At 41.8% G+C, this 24,273-nt stretch overlaps 1 protein-coding gene across 2 annotated transcripts in view; it reads right to left on the bottom strand.

The window, feature by feature from the left end:
* LOC133641115 (rho-associated protein kinase 2-like) overlaps positions 1-24,273 on the bottom strand; it is a 146,500-nt gene extending 122,227 nt beyond the window's left edge. For both annotated transcript variants that reach the window (XM_062034989.1, XM_062034988.1), the window contains exon 1: positions 23,854-24,273. In XM_062034989.1, coding sequence (XP_061890973.1) covers positions 23,854-23,949 — 96 coding nt within the window. In that variant the 5' untranslated portion in view covers positions 23,950-24,273. The remainder of the gene's footprint in view (positions 1-23,853) is intronic.

Raw genomic sequence — 24,273 nt, 5'->3', positions numbered from 1 at the left:
AGCAGGAGGTTGTGGCTTGGCTGAGCGTAGTTGTGCCACCCCACTAGCACAGCTCCCAGTACTAGCCCCCCCCCCCTCAAGAAGCGGATACCAGACGCGCTCCTTGCGGTTTGGAACCGTCTTCAAGGGTGGGTGGAGGGAGGTCAGGAGGAGGGCAGAATCCTCTCCTCTAAATTGTCCAAAATGTCTATTCCTACTCCCCACTTGAGACTGGGTGGGAGCACAGGGGGAAAAAATATGTGCAGTGGGCGGAGCAATAGTCACTGGGGGTGGAGCTAGAAAGTCAGGTGACTGGGACTGACTAGATTTAGTCCTTAAAAAAATGTCCTGATAATGCTTAATTGCAGAATTAAAGTCACTTGTAAATGGCTGGCGGAAAGAATTGACAGAATGTCTAAAAATGTCTTTGTCTATGACGTCATCCAAAATGGACGGGACAACGTCATCAAGCGGCGTGTCATCAGGGGGTGCCGATGGAATGACGTCATAGCTGCAGTCCCAGTGATTGACAGGCCAGTCATAACAATCTTCGGTAAGGTAGTTGATGGGATTAACAGACCTTTGAAGAGGGGAATCTTGGGCTGAATGTAGCTTGCTGTGTACCGGTGGAGGAGTTTGAGGGAGTGGCACGTCTTGGCAGCAAAGTGAAGACCCTTTGGGCGGCTTCCGTCTTCGCTGACGCGTCCGGTACTGCGGAGGTGTGGCAATGTCCTCGGGCCAAACGGAGTGGATTGGGACCAACTTTCCGTTAGGACCCCATAACAGGTCCTCGCGCTCCGAGGGGGAATAGCAAAGAGTCTCCGCCTCCATCGCTCGCAACACCATCCACGTACCTTCGTCCAATTCCTCCATCATGCTCGCTGCGGGAGAACCTTTTCTTGCTGGCTTCCTACTGTAACGACGGGGTCGCATCGTGGTGCGAGGTGTTCTCCCAGAGATGCAGACGGCTTCGGACACAGCGTGCAGGTAGGAAAATGATTTATTTCAGCAAATAAATCAGACAGGAAAAAACAAAAACGTGCTCATAGCACGGAAGACAAAAAACAAAGGGACTAGCGTGGGAGCTAGCAAGCAAAAATAACATAGCATGAAAGCTAGCAGGAAACAAAGTGGTCGTTAGCTGTTGCGTAAAAGCAAATTAGGAAGCCAGACCGAGTGAGGCCAGGGCAAAGACTAAATAGCCCTCTGATTAGTGCCCGGACAACAGGTGAGCGTCTCGAACACTAACCAGAGGCAGCTGAGCACAATCTGCCGTCATGGCAACAGAAACAAAAAAACACAAGGTGCTGAAAACACATGTGACTTGAAAACGTAAACAAACTATGATCCGGGCAGCGGATCCTAACAATATCAATACAATATTTCAGTTCAACCTAAACTTCTGGAGGAAAGTTCTGTGGTCAGATGAAAACATTTTTTAGCTTTTTGGCCACAATACCCAGCAATATGTTTGGAGGAGACAAGGTGAGGCCTTTAATCCCAGGAACACCAGGCCTACCGTCAAGCATGGTGGTCTGGGCCTGTTTTGCTGCCAATGGAACTGGTGCTTTACAGAGAGTAAATGGGACAACAAAAAAGGAGGATTACCTCCAAATTCTTCAGGACAACCTAAAATCATCAGCCCGGAGGTTGGGTCTTATAATCCGCCAATAATGTGCTGTTGTTGAGTGTCTGTTTTGTCTAGAGCTCGGCAGTTTAAGCATGTTATACTCTTCCATATCAGTAGGTGGCAGTGAAGTGAATTGTGAATTATATTTATATAGCACTTTTCTCTAGTAACTCAAAGCGCTTTACATAGTGAAACCCAATATCTAAGTTACATTTAACCAGTGTGGATGGCACTGGGAGCAAGTGGGTAAAGTGTCTTGCCCAAGGACACAACGGCAGTGACTAGGATGGCGGAAGCGGGGATCGAACCTGGAACCCTCAAGTTGCTGGCACGTCCACTCTACCAACCGAGCTATACCGCCCCAAGTAGCAAGTAGCTAATGTCGTAGATGTAGATGTCGTGAACATAGTTTGTCGTGATTACAATATGCAGATGACAACGTAAGGCAGCGTGCAGGTAAAAAGGTATCTAATGCTTAAACCAAAAATAAACCAAAGGCCAATGCCCCTAAGAAAATGCATTGAAGCTTAAGGAAAGCTATGCAAAACGAAACTAAAATTGAACGGGCTGCAAAATAAACAAAAACAGAATTCTGGGCGACAGCAAAGACTTACAGCGTGTGGAGCAGAGACGGCGTCCACAAAGTACATCCGAACATGGCATGACAATCAACAATGTCCCGACAAAGAAGGCTAGCGTCCGCACAAATTAAATAGTCTCGATTGCTATAACAAAGCAGGTGCGGGGAATAGCGCTCAAAGGAAGACATGAACATACCAACAAAAAAGAAAAAAGCCACCAAAATAAAAGGGCAAGACAAGAACGAAAACACTTACACACAGTAAAATACCAAAAAACTCAAAATAAGTCACGGCGTGATGTGACAGGTGGTGACAGTACACCTACTTTGAGACAAGAGCTATAGTGATGCATGCTTGGTTATGGTTTGAATTCATATCCAACAATTGCGATAACTACTTTTCACTGTCAATATTGGCTGCTGAGTTTCATATTTTAATGTTTTCAGCTGGTGGTGTGCCTCTGGATTTTTTTCAATGAAAAAAATGCGCCTTAGCTCAAAAAAGGTTGAAAAACACTGGTCTGAAGAACTGGAAGTTCAAGGTCCCACCAAGCGCATATCATTTAAAGGCCTAATGAAACCCACAGTCTGCTAGTTTATATATCAATGATGAAATCTTAACATTGCAACACATGCCAATACGGCCGGGTGAACTTATAAAGTGCAATTTTAAATTTCCCGCTAAACTTCCGGTTGAAAACGTCTATGTATGATGACGTATGTGCGTGACGTCACAGAGTGAACGGAAGTATCGGCACACCATTGTGTCCCAACAGCTCTGTTTTCATCGAAAAATTCCACAGTATTCTGGACATCTGTGTTGGTGAATCTTTTGCAATTTGTTTAATGAACAATGAAGACTGCAAAGAAGAAAGCTGTAGGTGGAATCGGTGTATTAGCGGCGGACTACAGTAACACAACCAGGAGGACTTTGAGATGGATAGCAGACGCGCTACCGTGAGTACAGCTTTGGCTTCCAAACAGTTGATCGCTTGTCCGTACGTGCGTGGCGCTATGTGCATGTCACGTACGTAACTTTGGGGAAATATATGTTTCTTGCAGATTCTGATGGCGGCCGGGGTGTCATCGAAAGCTACAACGCCCGCCGCCGCACCGCTGTCCTCACCTTGACTTCCTCTGTCTCCAGGCCGCCGACCGCATCGGTGATTGGGTAAAGTCCTTCGTCGCGCCGTCGATCGCTGGAACGCAGGTGAGCACGGGTCGTGATGAGCAGATGAGAGCTGGCGTAGGTGCAGAGCTAATGTTTTTAGCATAGCTCTGTCGAGGTCCCGTAGCTAAGTTAGCTTCAATGGCGTCGTTAGCAACAGCATTATTAAGCTTTGCCAGGCTGGAAAGCATTAACCGTGTAGTTACAGGTCCATGGTTTAATAGTATTGTGGATTTTCTGTCTATCCTTCCAGTCAGGGGCTTATTTATTTTGTTTCTATCTGCATTTAAGCCCGATGCTATCACGTTAGCTCCGTAGCTAAAGTGTTTCGCCGATGTATTGTCGTGGAGATAAAAGTCACTGTGAATGTCCATTTCGCGTTCTCGACTCATTTTCAAGAGGATATACCCTGTAGTATCCGAGGTGGTTTAGAATACAAATCCGTGATCCACAATAGAAAAAGGAGAGAGTGTGGAATCCAATGAGCCAGCTTGTACCTAAGTTACGGTCAGAGCGAAAAAAGATGCGTCCTGCACTGCACTCTAATCCTTCACTGTCACATTCCTCATCCACAAATCTTTCATCCTGGCTCAAATTAATGGGGTAATCGTCGCTTTCTCGGTCTAAATCGCTCTCGCTGCTGGTGTAAACAATGGGGAAATGTGAGGAGCCTTTCAACCTGTGACGTCACACTACTTCCGGTACAGGCAAGGCTTTTTTTATCAGTGACCAAAAGTTGCGAACTTTATCGTCGATGATCTCTACTAAATCCTTTCAGCAAAAATATGGCAATATCGCGAAATGATCAAGTAGGACACATAGAATGGATATGCTATCCCCGTATGAATAAAAAAAATCATTTCAGTAGGCCTTTAAAGCAGGGGTTCTTAGCTGTTTTGACCTCAGGCCTCATCTTTTCCACTACAGAGGGGTCCGGACCCACTCAAATATTAACACTGAATTAGTAATCTTACTAGTGATTTTAATCACATTCAATAATCATATTTAACCTACTTACATTTTAACAAATTCAATTACATAAAACCATGTGTTACTCACCAAGATTATTTGTTTAACACATAAACCTTAAGCTTAGGTCAGGCTTATTAGAAAACAAGTAAATATTAATACAAATAAATTGCAAATAAATACTAAGGTACTCATAAAAATCTGATGTAAAATAAATGTACATACAATTATATAGTGCTAAAATAAATAAAATAAATTAGTAATAAATATGTTTCTTACATAACCTGTCAATGAAATTATAGTGCAAATGAAAGTACAACTTCACCACTTAAGTCATATTTTTTGCACTGAACTTCTCTATGACTTTCGCTCCAGATTACCTCAAATTGTTTGATATTGTCAATGCTGCCACAAGAGGTGGAAATGTGTACTACAACTAAGTACGGACCACAGCTGAGAAACAAGATATTTTTGGCAGGCCTCTATGGGCACTCAGCAATGGTCTTATCGTTAGGAAACACTTGTTTAGACAAGCTCTTCACTTTGTTTCTGTTCATATACATCAGTGGTTCTTAACCTTGTTGGAGGTACCGAACCCCACCAGTTTCATATGCGCATTCACCGAACCCTTCTTTAGTGAAAAATACAATTAATTTTTTTTCAAATTCAAGACAAAGTTATATGTTTTTGGTAACACTTTAGTATGGGGAACATATTCTAAGTAACAAAGACTTAATTTAGAGTTATTTGGTTAGGGTTAGAGGGTTAGGGCCAGGGTTAGAGGGTTATAATAAGGCCATGCCGAATAAGGCATTAATAAGTACTTAATAATGACTAGTTAAGAGCAAATATGTTACTAATTTGCATGTTAATAAGCAACTAATTAATGGTGAATATGTTCCCCATACTAAAGTGTTACCATGTTTTTTTTTACTGGTGCACAAAATGAACCGTGCATGAACATCACCTTGTTCAAATAACAAAACCAACACAGTGCATAAACTCACAACAAATTACACACCTGCAAATCAGTCAGCTGTTGCCGTATCCGTAATACGCCGATAGGGAGAAGTTTTTATTTACACGATGAGTCGGGTGTGTCTTGACCTCCGCCGAACCCCTGAGCCCGACTCACCGAACCCCTAGGGTTTGATCGAACCCAGGTTAAGAACCACTGATATACATTGACCTAAATGACTGATGTATCAAAATATCCATATACATTGATTTGAGATTGTATTTATGAGCAAAACCATCTGGTATTAGAGGTATTGATGTCAATATCGATCTATACATCACTATGGATATTGTTGATAATAAATTGTTATCAAAATTAAAACACTTAAAGTTAAAATGTTTGTTTTTTTGACGTCACAAGCGTAGCTCAAAGTTTGGGACAAGTTTGGCAAAATTTGGACAAGGTGCAGGGAGGCTGGATGTCGTTACTAGTCCAAAAATGCATTTTATAATTACTTATAAAATACATTAAAAAAAACAAAGGTAGGACAAAATGTTCCCTAACTTTCAATGTTTTTACCAGTGGCCACAGCCCTTTTTCTCTTCCTGTTCATGCTGGTCACAGGTTGCGCCGACTCGCGCCTCTTTGTTTCCGTCCGGATAAATGCGACCTATGACGTCACCTACTATTACTGACACATGAATTTGTAATGGGACAGATGAGGCCGGCAGGATGGATCGCAGCAGGTGTTCATCTGTGAGACAACTGCTATGTGCTGATTATAAAGATAGTATACATGTCACCGCACATCTGATATCGGGACAGGCCAATCAGAGGCAAGACAGGTCATGGAACCAGAAAGGGAAAACACTACAGACATCCCAAATGAGGACGAGAGTCGGAGAAGAGAAAAGAGAATTTTCAAGCGAAATGTACGACGAAGTGAGGAGGATCATTGCGCACCACTTCTAGTAGGACCACAGAACCGTACATGTGTGTCCATTACATCGTCGACTGGGAATTAAAAAGTGCCTGCCTGCAAATGTATTTTTTATCTGAGTTTGATACATGTTGTATTATTTGCACAGCTATGTTATTTATATTATGTAGAAAGGATATTTTTCCATTTTATTTATGTTATGTAATTTTGTGCTACTTAAACAGTTTATTTGCTGTGCTGTTAATACCTATCTTGACTAACTGGGTTAATAATGTTTACAGTACAGTTGTCATTCACTTCAATTTCAGTGAATCTCGCTCAAAAATGTATATCTTTATTTGCATACTTTCACCGGGAAATATATCGAGATATATATTGAATATCGAGTTTAAGCAAAAATATATCGAGATTAGAGATGTCCGATAATGGCTTTTTTGACGATATCCAATATTGTCCAACTCTTAATTACCGATTCCGATATCAACCGATACCGATATATACAGTCGTGGAATTAACACCTTATTATGCCTAATTTTGTTGTGATGCCCCGCTGGATGCATTAAACAATGTAACTTTACCATGAATTGATTAACGTGAACCCAGACTTAAACAAGTTGAAAAACGTATTCGGGTGTTACCATTTAGTGGTCAATTGTACGGAATATGTACTGTACTGTGCAATCTACTAATAAAAGTTTCAATCAATCATCAAAAACAAGGTTTTCCAAAATAAGAGAACAACTTACATAACTCCAGTTATGGGGGGGCGGAAGAGTTAGTGCTGCAAGGGGTTCTGGGTATTTGTGCTGTTGTGCTTATGTTGTGTTACGGTGCGGATGTTCTCCCGAAATGTGTTTGTCATTCTTGTTTGGTGTGGGTTCACAGTGTGGCGCATATTTGTAACAGTGTTAAAGTTGTTTATACGTTCACCCTCAGTGTGACCTGTATGGCTGTTGATCAAGTATGTATGGCATTCACTTATGTGTGTGTAAAAGCCGCATATATTATATGACTGGGCTGGCATGCTGTTTGTATGGAGGAAAAGCGGACGTGACGACAGGTTGTAGAGGACGCTAAAGGGAGTGCCTTTAAGTTACGTCCCCAATATTGTTGTCCAGGTGGAAATCGGGAGAAATTCGGGAGAATGGTTGCCCCGGGAGATTTTCGGGAGGGGCACAGAAATTCGGGAGTCTCCCGGGAAAATCGGGAGAGTTGGCAAGTATGCCCTACGTCCGTGTTTTACCGGATATGTACCGCTCCGTACAGCTGCGTTTTAAAAAGTCTTTAATTTTACTTATTGAAACCGATATTGATAATCTCCGATATTCCATTTTAAAGCATTTATCGGACATCTCTAATCGAGATGTACTTTTTCGTCCATATCGCTATATTGTAGCCTCCAGACGAAGTCACACAAAGTCTGACGCTATTTTTTTACTTTTATTGCCAATCTTATACTAATAACCGACCCAATTCCAACACTAATTTCCTCCCGTGCACACAAGTCTGTCTCTGTGCTTTCTTACCAGACACACAACAACATTTCCACATTCTTCTCTAACACGCCGTGTTCACAACCATTAAACAGTGAACATCAATCATACACGAACATAAACTTTAACACCAGCAAGTCTATACAGTATGGATGGATATTGGCTATGTCGCCTATTATATTAATATATGTTCATACCAATAACACAGATTTGTTTTTAAATGCATGATATTTCTAGCCTTTTTGAAGAAAATATATGAATAATAGCAGATGATGGCGTCTTGTTGACCACGCCCCCGCCACACCCATAGCCCCGCCCCCACTGCAACAGAATATGTATTACTCTTCAATATTAATGAACAAAGGTGTTATGTATCAGTCATTTGTAGTCGTTTTTTTGGACTGGGACAAAATGCGCCTAACAGCCAGTAAATGTGTTTTAAGGTTAAAGTTAAAGTACCACTGATAGTCACACACACTGGGTGTAGTGAAATTACCCTCTGCATTTGACCCATACCCTTGTTCCACCCCCTGGGAGGTGAGGGGAGCGGGGAGCAGCAGCGGTGGCCACGCTCGGGAATCATTTTGGTGATTTAACCCCCAATTCCAACCCTTTATATTGAGTGCCAAGCAGGGAGGTAACGGGTCCCATTCTTATAGTCTTTGTCATGACTCTGCCGGAGTTTGAACTCAGGACCTACCAATCTCAGGGCGGACACTCTAACCACAAGGCCACAGAGCAAGCAAATTTTTATGTGAACAGACATTTTGTTTTAGGTAGGTAGGTCTTTATTTTCATTGCACAAGTACAACAAAACTTTTTTTCAGCACAAACCCGTTCAAGATTAGACAAACAAACAGTGTACAGGGTTACAGAACAGGAACGCTGATGGGTCGCCACAAGGCGCCCCGTAAAAGATGGGGAAAAAGGTCAACGCTGGGGAAGGATGAGTAAAAAAAATACAATCTAGACTGGGCTCCTAAGGGGGCCCAGTCTGGAGTGGGAAAAAAACCCTCCATAGCAAAGCACATATCCAGTACATATTACAACGTACATCTCGAGATATCTAGCAACAGAGGGGAGGGAGTGGGGGGCCATGGTGGCAGGCTGCAGCTCTCAGGCGCTGCCCATCCGTCCGTCACCCCTATGGGATTTGCGTCAAGGGTGTTGGATTGGGGGTGGGGTACGTGTGTGTGGCGTATATTTTTTGTGGATGCATGTGTGTGTGTAAGCCTGCAGTGTGTCTCTGTTCCGCGGCCTTGATGTTGTGCAGCCGATAGTCAGTCCAAAGTCAACAACAACAGGTGTGTGTCCATGAGAGACAAGATCGTCTGTTCTATTCGTCCATGCTGGCTGCTCTCATATCCAATTTTTGCATTTCATTTGGAGAGCAGTGCAAAAAGAGGCAACAAAAAAGTTAAGACAAGACAAGACAAGACAAAGAAGCAAGCAGGGAGATAAGGGAGAGGAAAGTGGGAGAAGAAAAAAAATTTAAAAAAATAAAAAAACTCCACTTGTGTAGACAGACATGTTTTTGTGGAGGAATTGTGCACTTTTTAAAATACTCGTTGTCGTTCATTCGCTCTTTAGAGTGGTATTTTCTGACAGTTTGAGAGTCATTGAATGTGTGAGACCGTTGTAAATGTTGCTTTGGCATGGTTATTAGTTTTAATAAAGTCATTGTTGATGCACCACCTCCTCGTCATCCTTTGGACATCCTAGCAGAAGTTAGAATATTTAAAAACACACACAAAACATCATAATCCGGAATATTCTGAACTTTAGTCGGGGTGTCGGTTGACAAGGGCAATATCAATCTTCCGGAGAATCTGGAGATCTGCCAAAGTGCTACCATACAGAAGGAGGTCAGGACGCATCTTCTTTCTCGGACTGTTAAATAAAGTCCACTCGCCGTGTCTCCAACACGAATGCCCACACCAACGTGTGCTTCTCTTTCGCTTCATGTTGTGCAATGCACATGCGCTGTGAATAATCGGAACGACACACACACACACACAAACACAAATGTGGAGGGGGGCGTGGTCTGCGGGCCTGCCGCGGAGCGGGGTGTATAAGGACCGGCCTCGAAGTCAGCGGCAGGTGAGTAGATTGCCCAGCTGGGGCTTGTTATCTAATCACCTGTCGCCCTTATTAGCAGCAGCCGGAACGAGAGACGTTGTTGGAGTTGGAGCCAGAGAGAGACACACGCCCAGAGACGAACACATATTGCTGGAAAGCAAGCCACCCCCAGGTGTTTATGAGAAATAAAAGACTTGATTCAAACTGTATACCGGGCTCCCGAAGATCTGTCGGCAAGGAGAACCCACCACAAGAGGGAAACCTCCACAACAAACAATCCAAACAGAGTAATAAAAAAAAGATCAAAACATTGATCCGAACAACACGCACGTTCCATCCGCCATCTGACCGGTAGTACTAATTCTATTTGTGGCGGGCTGACACAAATAGACTACTACATGGGAAAAACTGAATATGATCTCAGAGCACACAAAGTTAGACTGTCATCATGTACAACTTACGTAAGTCTACCTCATGAGACCTGGCTTCAGCGAGAATAAATGTGTTTTTGAAGGAGTGGCCCCAATGAGTGTTATAAGAAGAATAATGTTGGAAGAGAAGAAATTTCAGGTTTTGCTGGTTTTTACCTTTTAGAGTGACTTCTTTTTACACTTGGACACTTCAAAATGTTAAAAAGAGATGAGTGAGGCAAATTAACTTTCACATTACATCTTCGTAAATTGGAAAACGCCATACAATGTGTTTGAGCACATCAAGTTTTTAGTGAAGTGTGAAGTGAATTATTTATTTATATAGCGCTTTTCTCTAGTGACTCAAAGCGCTTTACATAGTGAAACCCAATATCTAAGTTACATTTAAACCAGTGTGGGTGGCACTGGGAGCAGGTGGGTAAAGTGTCTTGCCCAAGGACACAACGGCAGTAACTAGGATGGTGGATGCGGGGATCGAACCTGCAACCGTCAAGTTCCTGCAACCCTCAAGTTGCTGGCACGGCCGCTCTACCAACCGATCTATACCACTCCCATTAGGGGAGTAGTCTTAGGTCCCTTCTACACTAAGCCGGCTAAGGTTATCCAGGGCAAATCCCACCTAACCTTATCCTTGTCCACACACACACAATGGTCGTTTAAGACCCCCACATCCCCCTCCTTCCGCGGCCTAGTACGCATGCGCGGAAAATGTGCACGTCATAGTCAACTCCAGTGTTCTTTTGTGAGCAAGTTCTTAAATTCAATTTTACTTATCTGAACAATATCCAGTGTTGTGGTATTTCAATGAACTGGAATCCAGTGCGCTGTGGGGCCCTATTGTAGTGAATCACACCTGAGACATCATAAATTAATCAAATCTTTAATGGACATGTGAAAGTAAACAACTTGTTAGCAAACTTGATACATGGCGGACAATAACTGATACAGTCTGCTTTACCAGTCCAAATGCATTCGCTATTTTCCGTAGTCTTCCCTCGTCGGCCAGGTAATACAAAGCACACATCCACGGGAGCCCGCATTCTCGTCATCTCCCCTGACAAATGGACAAAGTTTTTCGGATAAGTAGAATCACAGCTGACCTGGACATTTGAAAGTTCTCTTGCCATTGCTCTAGCACAACACACTCGTTGACAAACATATCCCACCAGGCTGCCGTTCTTCCAAGCCTCAGCCAAAACCGTCGCTCAACATTCGCTATGTTGCCGTCTTAGAAGTGTTGTATCCCAAATAGCTGCATTCGCACGTTTCCTTCACTTAAGGTATTCATGTGTGATTTCCACAAGCGTCTGTACATGTAGAGGAAGGAGAAACACGTTCATGTCTGGATGACTCGCCTCCATATTTCCAGTGGTTAGCTCCGAGTTACGAAACCAGTTGTTATGTGGCGCGTTCTTTCTGGCGTCACTTCCTGTCTGGGGCACGGTCTTTCTGACTTCACTTCCTGTGTGGGGCTCGATCTTTCTGGCGTCACTTCCTCTCCGAACTCAGTTTGTAAACGATCAATGAGTCCATACAAAGCTAAGAGCCGGAGATTCAAGAAAAACACGGCGCACTTAACCGTGTAAAAAATTATCCAAGGAGGGGGAACCTTAAAGGCCTACTGAAATGAATTTTTTTTATTCAAACGGGGATAGCAGATCTATTCTATGTGTCATACTTGATCATTTCGCGATATTGCCATATTTTTGCTGAAAGGATTTAGTATAGAACAACGACGATAAAGATTGCAACTTTTGGTATCTGATAAAAAAAAGGCTTGCCCCTACCGGAAGTAGCGTGACGTAGTCAGTTGAACATATACGCAAAGTTCCCTATTGTTTACAATGATGGCCGCATGAAGTGAGAGAGATTCGGACCGAGAAAGCGACAATTTCCCCATTAATTTGAGCGAGGATGAAAGATTTGTGGATGAGTAAAGTGCAAGTGAAGGACTAGTGGGGAGTTGAAGCTATTCAGATAGGGAAGATGCTGTGAGAGCCGGGGGTGACCTGATATTCAGCTGGGAATGACTACAACAGTAAATAAACACAAGACATATATATACTCTATTAGCCACAACACAACCAGGCTTATATTTAATATGCCACAAATTAATCCTGCATAAAAACACCTGCGTGTTTGTTATGCTAGCTCCTAGCTCCTCTGCTAGCTCCTAGCTCCATAGAACACGCCAATACAATTCAAACACCTGATCAACACACACCATCACTCAGCCCAAAAGACCGTTTACCTAACCCAAGGTTCATAAAGCTTATATATTTTTAAAAAGTTACGTACGTGACGCGCACATACGGTCAAGTTATCGAATGTTTAGCAGCCAAGGCTGCATACTCACGGTACCTGATATTCAGCTGGGAATGACTACAACAGTAAATAAACACAAGACATATATATACTCTATTAGCCACAACACAACCAGGCTTATATTTAATATGCCACAAATTAATCCTGCATAATAACACCTGCGTGTTTGTTATGCTAGCTCCTAGCTCCTCTGCTAGCTCCTAGCTCCATAGAACACGCCAATACAATTCAAACACCTGATCAACACACACAATCACTCAGCCCAAAAGACCGTTCACCTAACCCAAGGTTCATAAAGCTTATATATTTTTAAAAAGTTACGTACGTGACGCGCACGTAGGTACGGTATGTGTTATGCTAGCTCCTCTGCTAGCTCCTAGCTCCATAGAACACGCCAATACAATTCAAACACATGATCAACACACACAATCACTCAGCCCAAAAGACCGTTCACCTAACCCAAGGTTCATAAAGCTTATATATTTTAAAAAAGTTACGTACATACGCAAAAAAAAGCCAAAGCTGCATACTCACAGTAGCACGTCTGCGTCTTTGTCATCCAAATCAAAGTAATCCTGGTAAGAGTCTGTGTTGTCCCAGTTCTCTACAGGCGTCTGTGTATCCAAATCAAAAGTCCTCCTGGTTAGAGTCTCTGTTATCCGAGTTCTTCCATCTTGACTGCATCTTTCGGGAATGTAAACAAAGAAGCGCCGGCTGTGTACTGTTGTGGCTGACTACGTTCGAAAAATACGTCCATTTCGCACCGACAACTTTCTTCTTTGCTTGCTTGGCTTCCTTCTCCATAATGCAATGAACATGATTGAAACAGATTCACGAACACAGATGTCCAGAATACTGTGGAATTATGAAATGAAAACAGAGCGTTTTCGTATCGGCTTCAATGTGGAAGGCATACCCGTGTTCGCCGGGCTACGTCACGCGCATACGTCATCCGCAGAGGCGTTTCGAACCGGAAGTTTAGCGGCAAATTTAAAATGTCACTTTATAAGTTAACCCGGCCGTATTGGCATGTGTTATAATGTTAAGATTTCATCATTGATATATAAACTATCAGACTGCGTGGTCGGTAGTAGTGGCTTTCAGTAGGCCTTTAAACGATGGTTTAGTGTGGCTGACACAGGGCTTAGGCTAAATAATTATTTGTTTAAGGAGTTATCCGGCTTAGAGTAGAAAAGACCATACTTTATTCGGGCTCCAGTACTATGGAATGTCTTCCCGGTAACAGTTAGAGATGCTACCTCAGTAGAAGCATTTAAGTCCCATCTTAAAACTAATTTCTATACTCTAGCCTTTAAATAGACCGCCTTTTTAGACCAGTTGATCTGCCGTTTCTTATCTTTTCTGCTCTGCCCTCCTCTCCCTTGTGGAAGGGGGGGGGGGCACATGTCCGGTGGCCATGGATGAAGTGCTGGCTGTCCAGAGTCGGGACCCGGAGTGGACCGCTCGCCTGTGCATCGGTTGGGGACATCTCTGCGCTGCTGACCCGTCTCGGCTCGGGATGGTCTCCTGCTGGCCCGACTATGGACTGGACTCTCACTATTATGTTAGGTCCACTATGGACTGGACTTTTACAATATTATGCTAGACCCACTCGACGTCCATTGCATCTGGTTTCCCCTAGAGGAGGTGGGGGGGGGGGGGGGGGGTCACCCACATCTGCAGTCCTCTCCAAGGTTTCTCATTGTCATTCTATTGACATCCCACTGGGTTGTGAGTTTTTCCTTGTCCTTATGTGGGATCTGAACCGAGGATGTCGTTGTGGCTTGTGCAGCCCTTTGAGACACTTGTGATTTAGGGCTATATAAATAAACATTGATTGATTGATAAACATTGACTTTGAAAATCCCAAAACAAGAATCCTTTATAATTTCCAGTAATATCTGAGAGGTAGCAGAGATCAAAGTTGTCTTGTGTCACACCCTGAGTAGCAACAAGGCAAATCAAGTCATATGCGGATTGAACATCTACAGGTAATCAAAGATGCTTGAAAAAGTTGGTGCTACGTTTTGCTCTCTGTCACCCTGACTGTTGTGTCTTTGGCCGTGTCTACACTAAGCCGGATAACCCCTTAAACGAAAAATTATTTAGCCTAAACATCTTGTCAGCCACACTAATTCATCTTTTAAGGTTCCCCTCCTTGAATAATTTTTTACACGGGTAAGTGTGCCGTCTATTTCTTGAATCTCCGGCTCTTACCTTTGTATGGACTCATTGATCGTTTACAAACTGAGTTCGGAGAGGAAGTGACGCCAGAAAGACCCCGCCCCACACAGGAAGTGACGTCAGAAAGAATGCGCCACAGCCAGCTTCATAATAAAGCGGTTTCGTAACTCGGAGCTAACCACTGGAAATATGGAGGCGAGTCATCCAGACATGCCCGTGTTTCTCCTTCTTCCGTCTGTACAGACGCTTGTGGAAATCACACATGAATAACTTAAGAGAAGAAAACACGCGATTGCAGCTATTTGGGATACAACACTTCTCAAACGGCAAGAGAACTTTCCAATGTCCAGGTCAGCTGTGATTCTACCCACTGAAAAACTTTGTCCATTTGTCGAACAAGAGACAACGAGAATGCGGTCGAGGGAAGACTACGGAAAACATCGAATGCTTTTGGACTGGCAGAGCAGACTGTATCAGTTATTGTTCGCCATGTATGTCGCGGACTCAACGTCTAGGTCCAGAGTATATAAAGTCACCAAAAACTAATGGACAATGAAGGTGAAGGCAAAAGAGTGAGCAGATATCTATATCCCTAGATTAATTGATGTAAAATGTTCTTTATCACATTGTTTACTTTCACGTGTCCTTTAAAGATTTGATTAATTTATGATGTCTCAGGTGTGATTCACTACAATAGGGCCCCACAGCACACTGGATTCCAGTTAATTGAAAAACCACAACACTGGATATTGTTCAGATAAGTTAAATTTAAGAACTTGCATACAAAGCAACACTGGAGGTGACTATGACGTGCGCATTCTCCGTGCATGCGTACTAGGTCGCGAAGGATAAGGTTAGGTGGGATTTACCCTGGATAACTACAGATGTCCGATAATGGCTTTTTTGCCGATGTTCCAATATTGTCCAACTCTTAATTACCGATTCCCATATCAACCGATACCGATATATACAGTCGTGGAATTAACACATTATTATGCCTAATTTTGTTGTGGTGCCTCACTGGATGCATTAAACAATGTAACAAGGTTTTCCAAAATAAATCAACTCAAGTTATGGAAAAAAATGCCAACATGGCACTGCCATATTTATTACTGAAGTCACAAAGTGCATTATTTTTTTTAACATGCCTCAAAACAGCAGCTTGGAATTTGGGACATGCTCTCCCTGAGAGAGCATGAGGAGGTTGGGGGGGGCGGGGGAGGGGCTAGGGGATAGCGGGGGTGTATATTTTAGCGTCCCGGAAGAGTTAGTGCTGCAAGGGGTTCTGGGTATTTGTTCTGTTGTGTTTATGTTGTGTTACGGTGCGGATGTTCTCCCGAAATGTGTTTGTCATTCTTGTTTGGTGTGGGTTCACAGTGTGGCGCATATTTGTAAAAGTGTTAATGTTGTTTATACGGTCACCCTCAGTGTGACCTGTATGGCTGTTGACCAAGTATGCTTTGCATTCACTTGTGTGTGCGAAAAGCCGTCGATATTACGTGACTGGGCCGGCACACAAAGGAAGTGCCTTTAAGGTTTATTGGCGCTCCGTCCGTGTACACAGCGGCGTTTTAAAAAGTCATACATTTTACTTTTTGAAACCGATACCGATAATTTTGAAACCGATACCGATAATTTCCGATATTACATTTTAAAGCACTTATCGGCCGATAATATCGGCAGTCTGATATTATCGGACATCCCTATGGATAACCTTAGCCAGCTTACTGTAGAAGGGGCCTTAGAGCGAGTAATGCATTCTTGTGGTTAGTTAGCTTAGCAGACGGAACAAAACAAGATTAAGTTGGTTGCAGTGTGCTGCTAAAACAATCCTAACAACACGGTCACGTTTCACGTTATCTTCTGTGTTTACCCCTCCGACTCGACTATTAGAAGAAACTCCTTTGATTGTTCTTCCTGGAATCTGAGTAAATTTCAACAAGATCGGGTAGTTTGTCTTAGGAAAAAATGTAAACCGAATTAGGTTTTGCAGGCCTTGAGTAGGATTGGGTTTTTTTTCCACTGAAAATGCTTATTTCAGACTAAATGAAAGAACCAACCCCCTTTTTTGTAATCATTTACTAATACATGACCAACAGCAGGTTAAAAAGTCTTCCCTCTGAACCCTGACCATCAGTCCACTCCAAGAGCACACAAAAAACTGACACAGACGTTACCAAAAAAACAATCCACCCTCCCAGACAACAAAAAACCCCTTTTGTGTTGTGCAGGCAAACGGGAAAGGGGTTATCGTTATCCCAATTGCAGGACGTGACCACAACTTCCTGCGTGGGAAGCTGCACTGCACAATAGTTAGTTAGTAATAGCGGATGTGCATTGCTTAAAATGATGTCGGGTGGCATACAGTACCTGGGGCATTATTTCTGTTGTAAAAGTGACAAACAATTCAGGGTATGAGGAAACATTGTCTTAAGGCGGCGGTCAGCAACCCGCAGTGGCTCCCTGGAGGATTTTTAAAAAAGGATTGAAAATAGAAAAAGATGGGGGGTTGCTGACCCCCGGTCTATTCTAGATGAAACTGACTGTTATTGGGCCGACTCTCATGACAATGAATAGTACGACTTAAATAGGCCCTATCATGCAAAACAACTTTTCTTACTTCATGTTTTTGTGTTTTTGGGATCCACATTAGTGAAATTAAACTATTGAGGCATGGCGGAGATATTTGTAAAACAATCTTGTCTTTTTCCAAACTTGCTCCAAGCGAGGAGATTTCTCCAAATAGGGTAGAGCAGTGGTTCTTAACCTTGTTGGAGGTACCGAACCCCACCAGTTTCATATGCGCATTCACCGAACCCTCCTTTTTTTCAGATTCAAGACAAAGTTATTATATGTTTTTGGTAACACTTTAGTATGGGGAACATATTCTAAGTAACAAAGACTTAAAGGCCTACTGAAAGCCACTACTACCGACCACGCAGTCTCATAGTTTATATATCAATGATGAAATCTTAACATTGCAACACATGCCAATACGGCCGGGTTAACTTATAAAGTGCAATTTTAAATTTCCCGCTAAACTTCCGGTTGAAAACGCCTTTGGATGATGACGTATGCGTGTGACGTAGCCAGTGAAACAAAAGTATCGGTACCCCATTGAATCCAATACAAACAGCTCTGTTTTCATCTCAAAATTCCACAGTATTCTGGACATCTGTGTTGGTGAATCTTTTGCAATTTGTTTAAAGAACAATGGAGACTGCAAAGAAGAAAGTTGTAGGTGGGATCGGTGTATTAGCGGCGGACTACAGCAACACAACCAGGAAGACTTTGACTCGGATAGCAGACGCGCTAGCCGACGCTAGCCACCGACCGCACGGATGATCGTGGTGAAGTCCTTCGTCGCGTTGTCGATCGCTGGAACGCAGGTGAGCACGGGTGTTGATGAGCAGATGAGGGCTGGCTGGCATAGGTGGAGCGCTAATGTTTTTATCATAGCTCTGTGAGGTCCCGTTATACTAAGTTAGCTTCAATGGCGTCGTTAGCAACAGCATTTTTAAGCTTCGCCAAGCTGGAAAGCATTAACCGTGTATTTACATGTTCATGGTTTAATAGTATTGTTGATTTTCTGTCTATCCTTCCAGTCAGGGGTTTATGTATTTTGTTTCTATCTGCATTTGAGCCCAATGCTATCACGTTAGCTCCCTAGCTAAGTTAGCTTCAATGGCGTCGTTAGCAACAGCATTGTTAACCTTCGCCAGGCTGCAAAGCATTAACCGTGTATTTACATGTCCATGGTTTAATAGTATTGTTAATCTTCTGTCTATCCTTCCAGTCAGGGATTTATTTATTTTGTTTCTATATGCAGTTAAGCACGATGCTATCACGTTAGCTCCGTAGCTAAAGTGTTTCGTCCATGTATTGTCGTGGAGATAAAAGTCACTGTGAATGTCCATTTCGCGTTCTCGACTCTCATTTTCAAGAGGATGTAGTATCCGAGGTGGTTTAAAATACAAATCCGTGATCCACAATAGAAAAAGGAGAGAGTGTGGAATCCAATGAGCCAGCTTGTACCTAAGTTACGGTCAGAGCGAAAAAAGATATGTCTTGCACTGCATTCTAGTCCGTCACTCTAACGTTCCTCATCCACAAATCTTTCATCCTCGCTCAAATTAATGGGGTAATCGTCGCTTTCTCGGTCCGAATCGCTCTAGCTGCATTGAAAACACTAGGAAAATATGAGGAGGCGATCAACTGACTACGTCACGCTACTTCCGGTAGGAGCAAGGCTTTTTTTTTATCAGAGACCAAAAGTTGCAAACTTTATCGTCGTTGTTCTCTACTAAATCCTTTCAGCAAAAATATGGCAATATCGCGAAATGATCAAGTATGACACATAGAATGGATCTGCTATCCCTGTTTAAATAAAAAAAATTCATTTCAGTAGGCCTTTAATTTAGAGTTTTTTGAACACTAGGGGAACATATTCCAAGTAACAAAGACTTAATTTAGAGTTATTTGGTTAGGGTTAGGGTTAGGGTTCGGGTTAGGGCCAGGGTTAGAGGGTTAGGGTTATAATAAGCCCATGCCGTTTAAAGCATTAATAAGTACTTAATAATGACTAGTTAAGAGCCAATATGTCACTAATTTGCATGTTAATAAGCAACTAATTAATGGTGAATATGTTCCCCATACTAAAGTGTTACCATGTTTTTTTACTGGTGCACAAAATGAACCGTGCATGAACATCACCTTGTTCAAAGAACAAAACCAACACAGTGCATAAACTCACAACAAATTACACACCTGCAAATCAGTCTGACTTCTGCTGTTGCCGTATCCGTAATACGCCCGATAGGGAGAAGTTTGTATTCACACGATGAGTCGGGTGTGACTCACCGAACCCCTAGGGTTCGATCGAACCCAGGTTAAGAACCACTGGGGTAGAAGTTTACCCAAGAGCTTTGCGTGAGTCCGCAATTTTTATTCTGTTGTGGTCCAAAGTTGGAGTAATAAAATCCTTATTTTTCCTCTAACCCGTGGGTCAGCAACCCGAGGCTCTCGAGCCTTTAGTGCTGCCCTGGAGCATTTTAAAAAAAGGATTGAAAATTAAAAAAGATGGGGGAAAAATATATTTTTTGTTTTAGTATGTTTTTTGTTTGAGGACAAACATGACACAAACTGTTAGAACTACCACTGTTTAATATGTTTGTGTGTATGCTTCACTGATGACAGTATTGAGTGAACATCGTTTTGTCCTACTAATTTTGGCGGTTCTTGAACTCACCATAGTGTGGACTGTGACGCAACAGTTTATTTCCAAGTAAAATCTTCCACTCCTTCTTTGTCTCAATTTGTCCACCAAAAGTTTTATTCTGTGCGTGAATGCACAAAGGTGCGTTTTGTTGATGTTATTGACTTGTTGAAGTGCTAATCAGGCATGACTGCAAGCTAATCAATGCTAACATGCTATTTAGGCTAGCTGTATGTACATATTGCATCATTATGCCTCATTTGTAGGTATATTTGAGCTCATTTAATATCCTTTACTTTTATCCTCTGCGTATATAATTTAGTTTTGCATGTCTCATGACACATTATCTTTATGTAATATTGGCTGCATTTCTCATAGTTGTTTGTGTGCCTTGTTGTTCCAGACCACAGCAAAAATTACCTAGCTTGCCAAAGATTGTAATAAATCTATTAAAAGAAGACAGCCTGCCGTTTCCTTTAACTTGGACACACACATCTATACCTTTAAAAGCCAGTAATTTCCAGGAGTTATCTCCCCTCCTGAGTAGCCTCTAATGGTTTCTAATGTTGTAAAAATGTGTAGAATAAATATTACATTTCAACATTTCTGTCAACGAAGATTTTCTTCAGCCGGCGACACATAGTCATTTTGATAGTAGGCTATTATAGCTAATATAGACACTTACGTCATGTGTTGCCTTCATTATAAGACTTGATTGATTGATTGAAAGTTTTATTAGTAGATTGCACAGTGCAGTACATATTCCGTACAATTGACCACTAAATGGTGACACCCGAATAAGTTTTTCAACTTGTTTAAGTCGGGGTCCACGTTAATCAATTCATGGTAAGTCGGGGTCCACCTTATATACGGCTTTTCATTTTTTGCGGCCCCGGACGGATTTGTTTTTTGTATTTTTGGTCCAATATGGCTCTTTCCACGTTTTGAGTTGCCGACCCCCGTCTTAAAGGCTGCGTATTTTTATCGGCTTTGATTGTGCTCAGGGATGATAAACAAGACTTATTCAGGTCATAGAATACCGTATTTTTCGGACTATAAGTCACAGTTTTTTTCATAATTCGGCCGGGGGTGCGACTTATACTCAGGAGCGACTTATGTGTGAAATTATTAACACATTAGCGTAAAATATCAAATACTATTATTTAGCTCATTCACGAAAGAGACTAGACGTATAAGATTTCATGGGATTTAGCGATTAGGAGTGACAGATTGTTTGGTAAACGTATAGCATGTTTTATATGTTATAGTTATTTGAATGACTCTTACCATAATATGTTACGTTAACATACCACACACTTTCTCAGTTGGTTATTTATGCCTCATATAACGTACACTTATTCAGCCTGTTGTTCACTATTCTTGATTTATTTTGAATTGCCTTTCAAATGTCTATTCTTGGTGTTGGCTTTTATCAAATACATTTCCTCCAAAAATGCGAGTTATACTCCAGTGCGACTTATATATGTTTTTTCCCTTCTTTATTGTGCATTTTCGGCCGGTGCGCCTTATACGGCGGAGCGATTTATACTCCGAAAAATACGGTAGAATAGAATGGATTGGACTTTATTGTCATTATATTTGCATATAACGAGATTCAGGACTCCAATTTAAGGTGCGGTAGTGGGAACATATATGGGATAAAAATAAATTACACAAGAAGTAATAAAGATAAAACTAAGAATTGAAATAAATAGACTACTATCCAATAAAAATAATAAGCAATCCTGTACAATATACAAAACAATATACCGCATTTTTCGGAGTATAAGTCGCTCCGGAGTATAAGTCGCACCGGCCAAAAATGCATAATAAAGAAGGAAAAAAACATATATAAGTCGCACTGGAGTATAAGTCGCATTTTTTGGGGAAATCATTTGAAAGGCAATTTAAAATAAATAAAGAATAGTGAACAACAGGCTGATTAAGTGTACGTTATATGAGGCATAAATAACCAACTGAGAACGTGCCTGGTATGTTAACGTAACATATTATGGTAAGAGTCATTCAAATAACTATAACATATAGAACATGCTATACGTTTACCAAACAATCTGTCACTCCTAATCGCTAAATCCCATGAAATCTTATACGTCTAGTCTCTTACGTGAATGAGCTAAATAATATTATTTGATATTTTACGGTAATGTGTTAATAATGTCACACATAAGTCGCTCCTGAGTATAAGTCGCACCCCCGGCCAAACTATGAAAAAAACTGCGACTTATAGTCCGAAAAATACGGTATAAGGCGCACTTAAAATCCTTTCATTTTATCAAAACTCGACAGTGCGCCTAATGTACGGAATCATTTTGGTTGTGTTACAGACCTCAAAGCTATTTTATTTTGGTACATGATGAAATGATAAGTGTGACCAGTAGATGGCAGTCACACATAAGAAATACGTGTAGACTGCAATATGATTCAAGTAAACTACACAAACATGTTATATGTTCCATTGAAAATATAGAACATTACACACAGTGCTCAAAAATCCATGAAAATGTTTTAGTAGGACTTTGGTAAGTTATGAAGCCACACCGCTTGATGGATTGTACTGTGCTTCAACATACGAGTATTATTATGGTGCGTGTATAAGGTAAGACATATTATCTGGCGTTTTGTTTCGCAATATTATGCAAAAGCAACTTTTCTTACCTTCTGGTACCTGCTGATCTGTATTTGGGATCTGCATAAGTCCTGAAAATTTGCGCGCGTCCGCCTTTGTAGTCTGTACCAAGCTTCTTCTTTTTCCTCTATCTTCTTGTTGTGGGACATTCATCCTCCGCTGTTGCCATTTCTAATATAAAGTAGTGTAAAGTTCTTACTTATATCTGTCAGTAAACTCACCATGAAAGCGCTAAAACATACCGGTGTAGTGAGTTTACATTATTCACCAAAGGAACCTTAGTTATTAGAGAGTTTTATTATTTGATATTTTACGGTAATGTGTTAATAATGTCACACATAAGTCGCACCCCCGGCCAAACTATGAAAAAAAATGCGACTTATAGTCCGAAAAATACGGTACAAAATACTGTACAATATACAGAACAAGGTCCAACATATAATGGTATTTTAGGACATGCCTTATTGGCTTAAAATGGGAAGAGGGGGACTGAAATGTTTTGAATTCCTGATTAAATACAGAGCAATTGAATTGATTGACGTGGACCCCGACTTAAACAAGTTGAAAAACTTATTGGGGTGTTACCATTTAGTGGTCAAGTGTACGGAATATGTACTGTACTGTGCAATCTACTAATAAAAGTCTCAATCAATCAATCAAAATTAATACGAGACGGATCGGCCAACGGACCCCCACATATGTTATACCATCGGAAGGGTCTCACTCGCGCCTACGGCGGTACTTTAAGTTGGCAACATTTCGTGTTACTATGGCGACGCTACTCACGAATAAACCAAAAAAGGGACCAATTGAGTGGGTACATACCCTTTTCATGGACGACTGCTCTGAGACAAACGGCAACAAGACAAGGTTACCTCTTCTTGTAGCTAACTATGAATTGATTAACGTGGACCCCGACTTAAACAAGTTGAAAAACTTATTGGGGTGTTACCATTTAGTGGTCAATTGTACGGAATATGTACTGTACTGTGCAATCTACTAATAAAAGTTTCAATCAATCAAACTCCTAATTTAAAAAAAATACAGATTCTAAAACTAATAACTTTTAGTAGTAGTAATGGGAAAAACTGACAGTATAACGTAAAATAAAATTATAAAAGTATGGTGTTTTTATGACGCGTCAAAGATCACGTGATTGTCAAACTTGCCGCCATGACTCCAATGACATCATCGCCTATTATCGCCATTATGTATCATTCTTCGACTCAGACACAAAAAAAAAACATGAACTTACCAGCAGCGTTTCCAAGTTTAACACCGACTCCGGGTTCCTCATGAGGGCCTCCAGCTTCTCCAGCCGGCTCTCCAGCCTGCTCTCCGCCCCGAGCATGTTTAATATTCCTTTTTAAATGTCATAAATAAATAAAAACGAGGGGGGTAAAACACCGGAAGTGGTGTTGTTTGCTAAAAGTCTCTGGCCTCGACTACTCACAACTGGCAAGACGCCTCATGACGCCCGGTGTCAAGTTAGTCAGGTGAATTAATATTTAACCAGACTTTCTAAAAAGAGTCCAAAAAAAAAAGAAGCGAAGAGTGTCTAAAATTCCAACCGGAATCGTCGGTACCAGGTCGGTCTTCACGCTCAGGTGAGCCCGGTCTTGTCCCAGGTGACGCTCGGCAAACTGATCCCAGTACAGCGTGTTCAACACCAGAG

Source organism: Entelurus aequoreus, linkage group LG23, assembly GCF_033978785.1.
Source record: "Entelurus aequoreus isolate RoL-2023_Sb linkage group LG23, RoL_Eaeq_v1.1, whole genome shotgun sequence".
Lineage (NCBI taxonomy): Eukaryota > Metazoa > Chordata > Actinopteri > Syngnathiformes > Syngnathidae > Entelurus > Entelurus aequoreus.
This window is presented reverse-complemented; position numbering and strand designations above follow the sequence as displayed.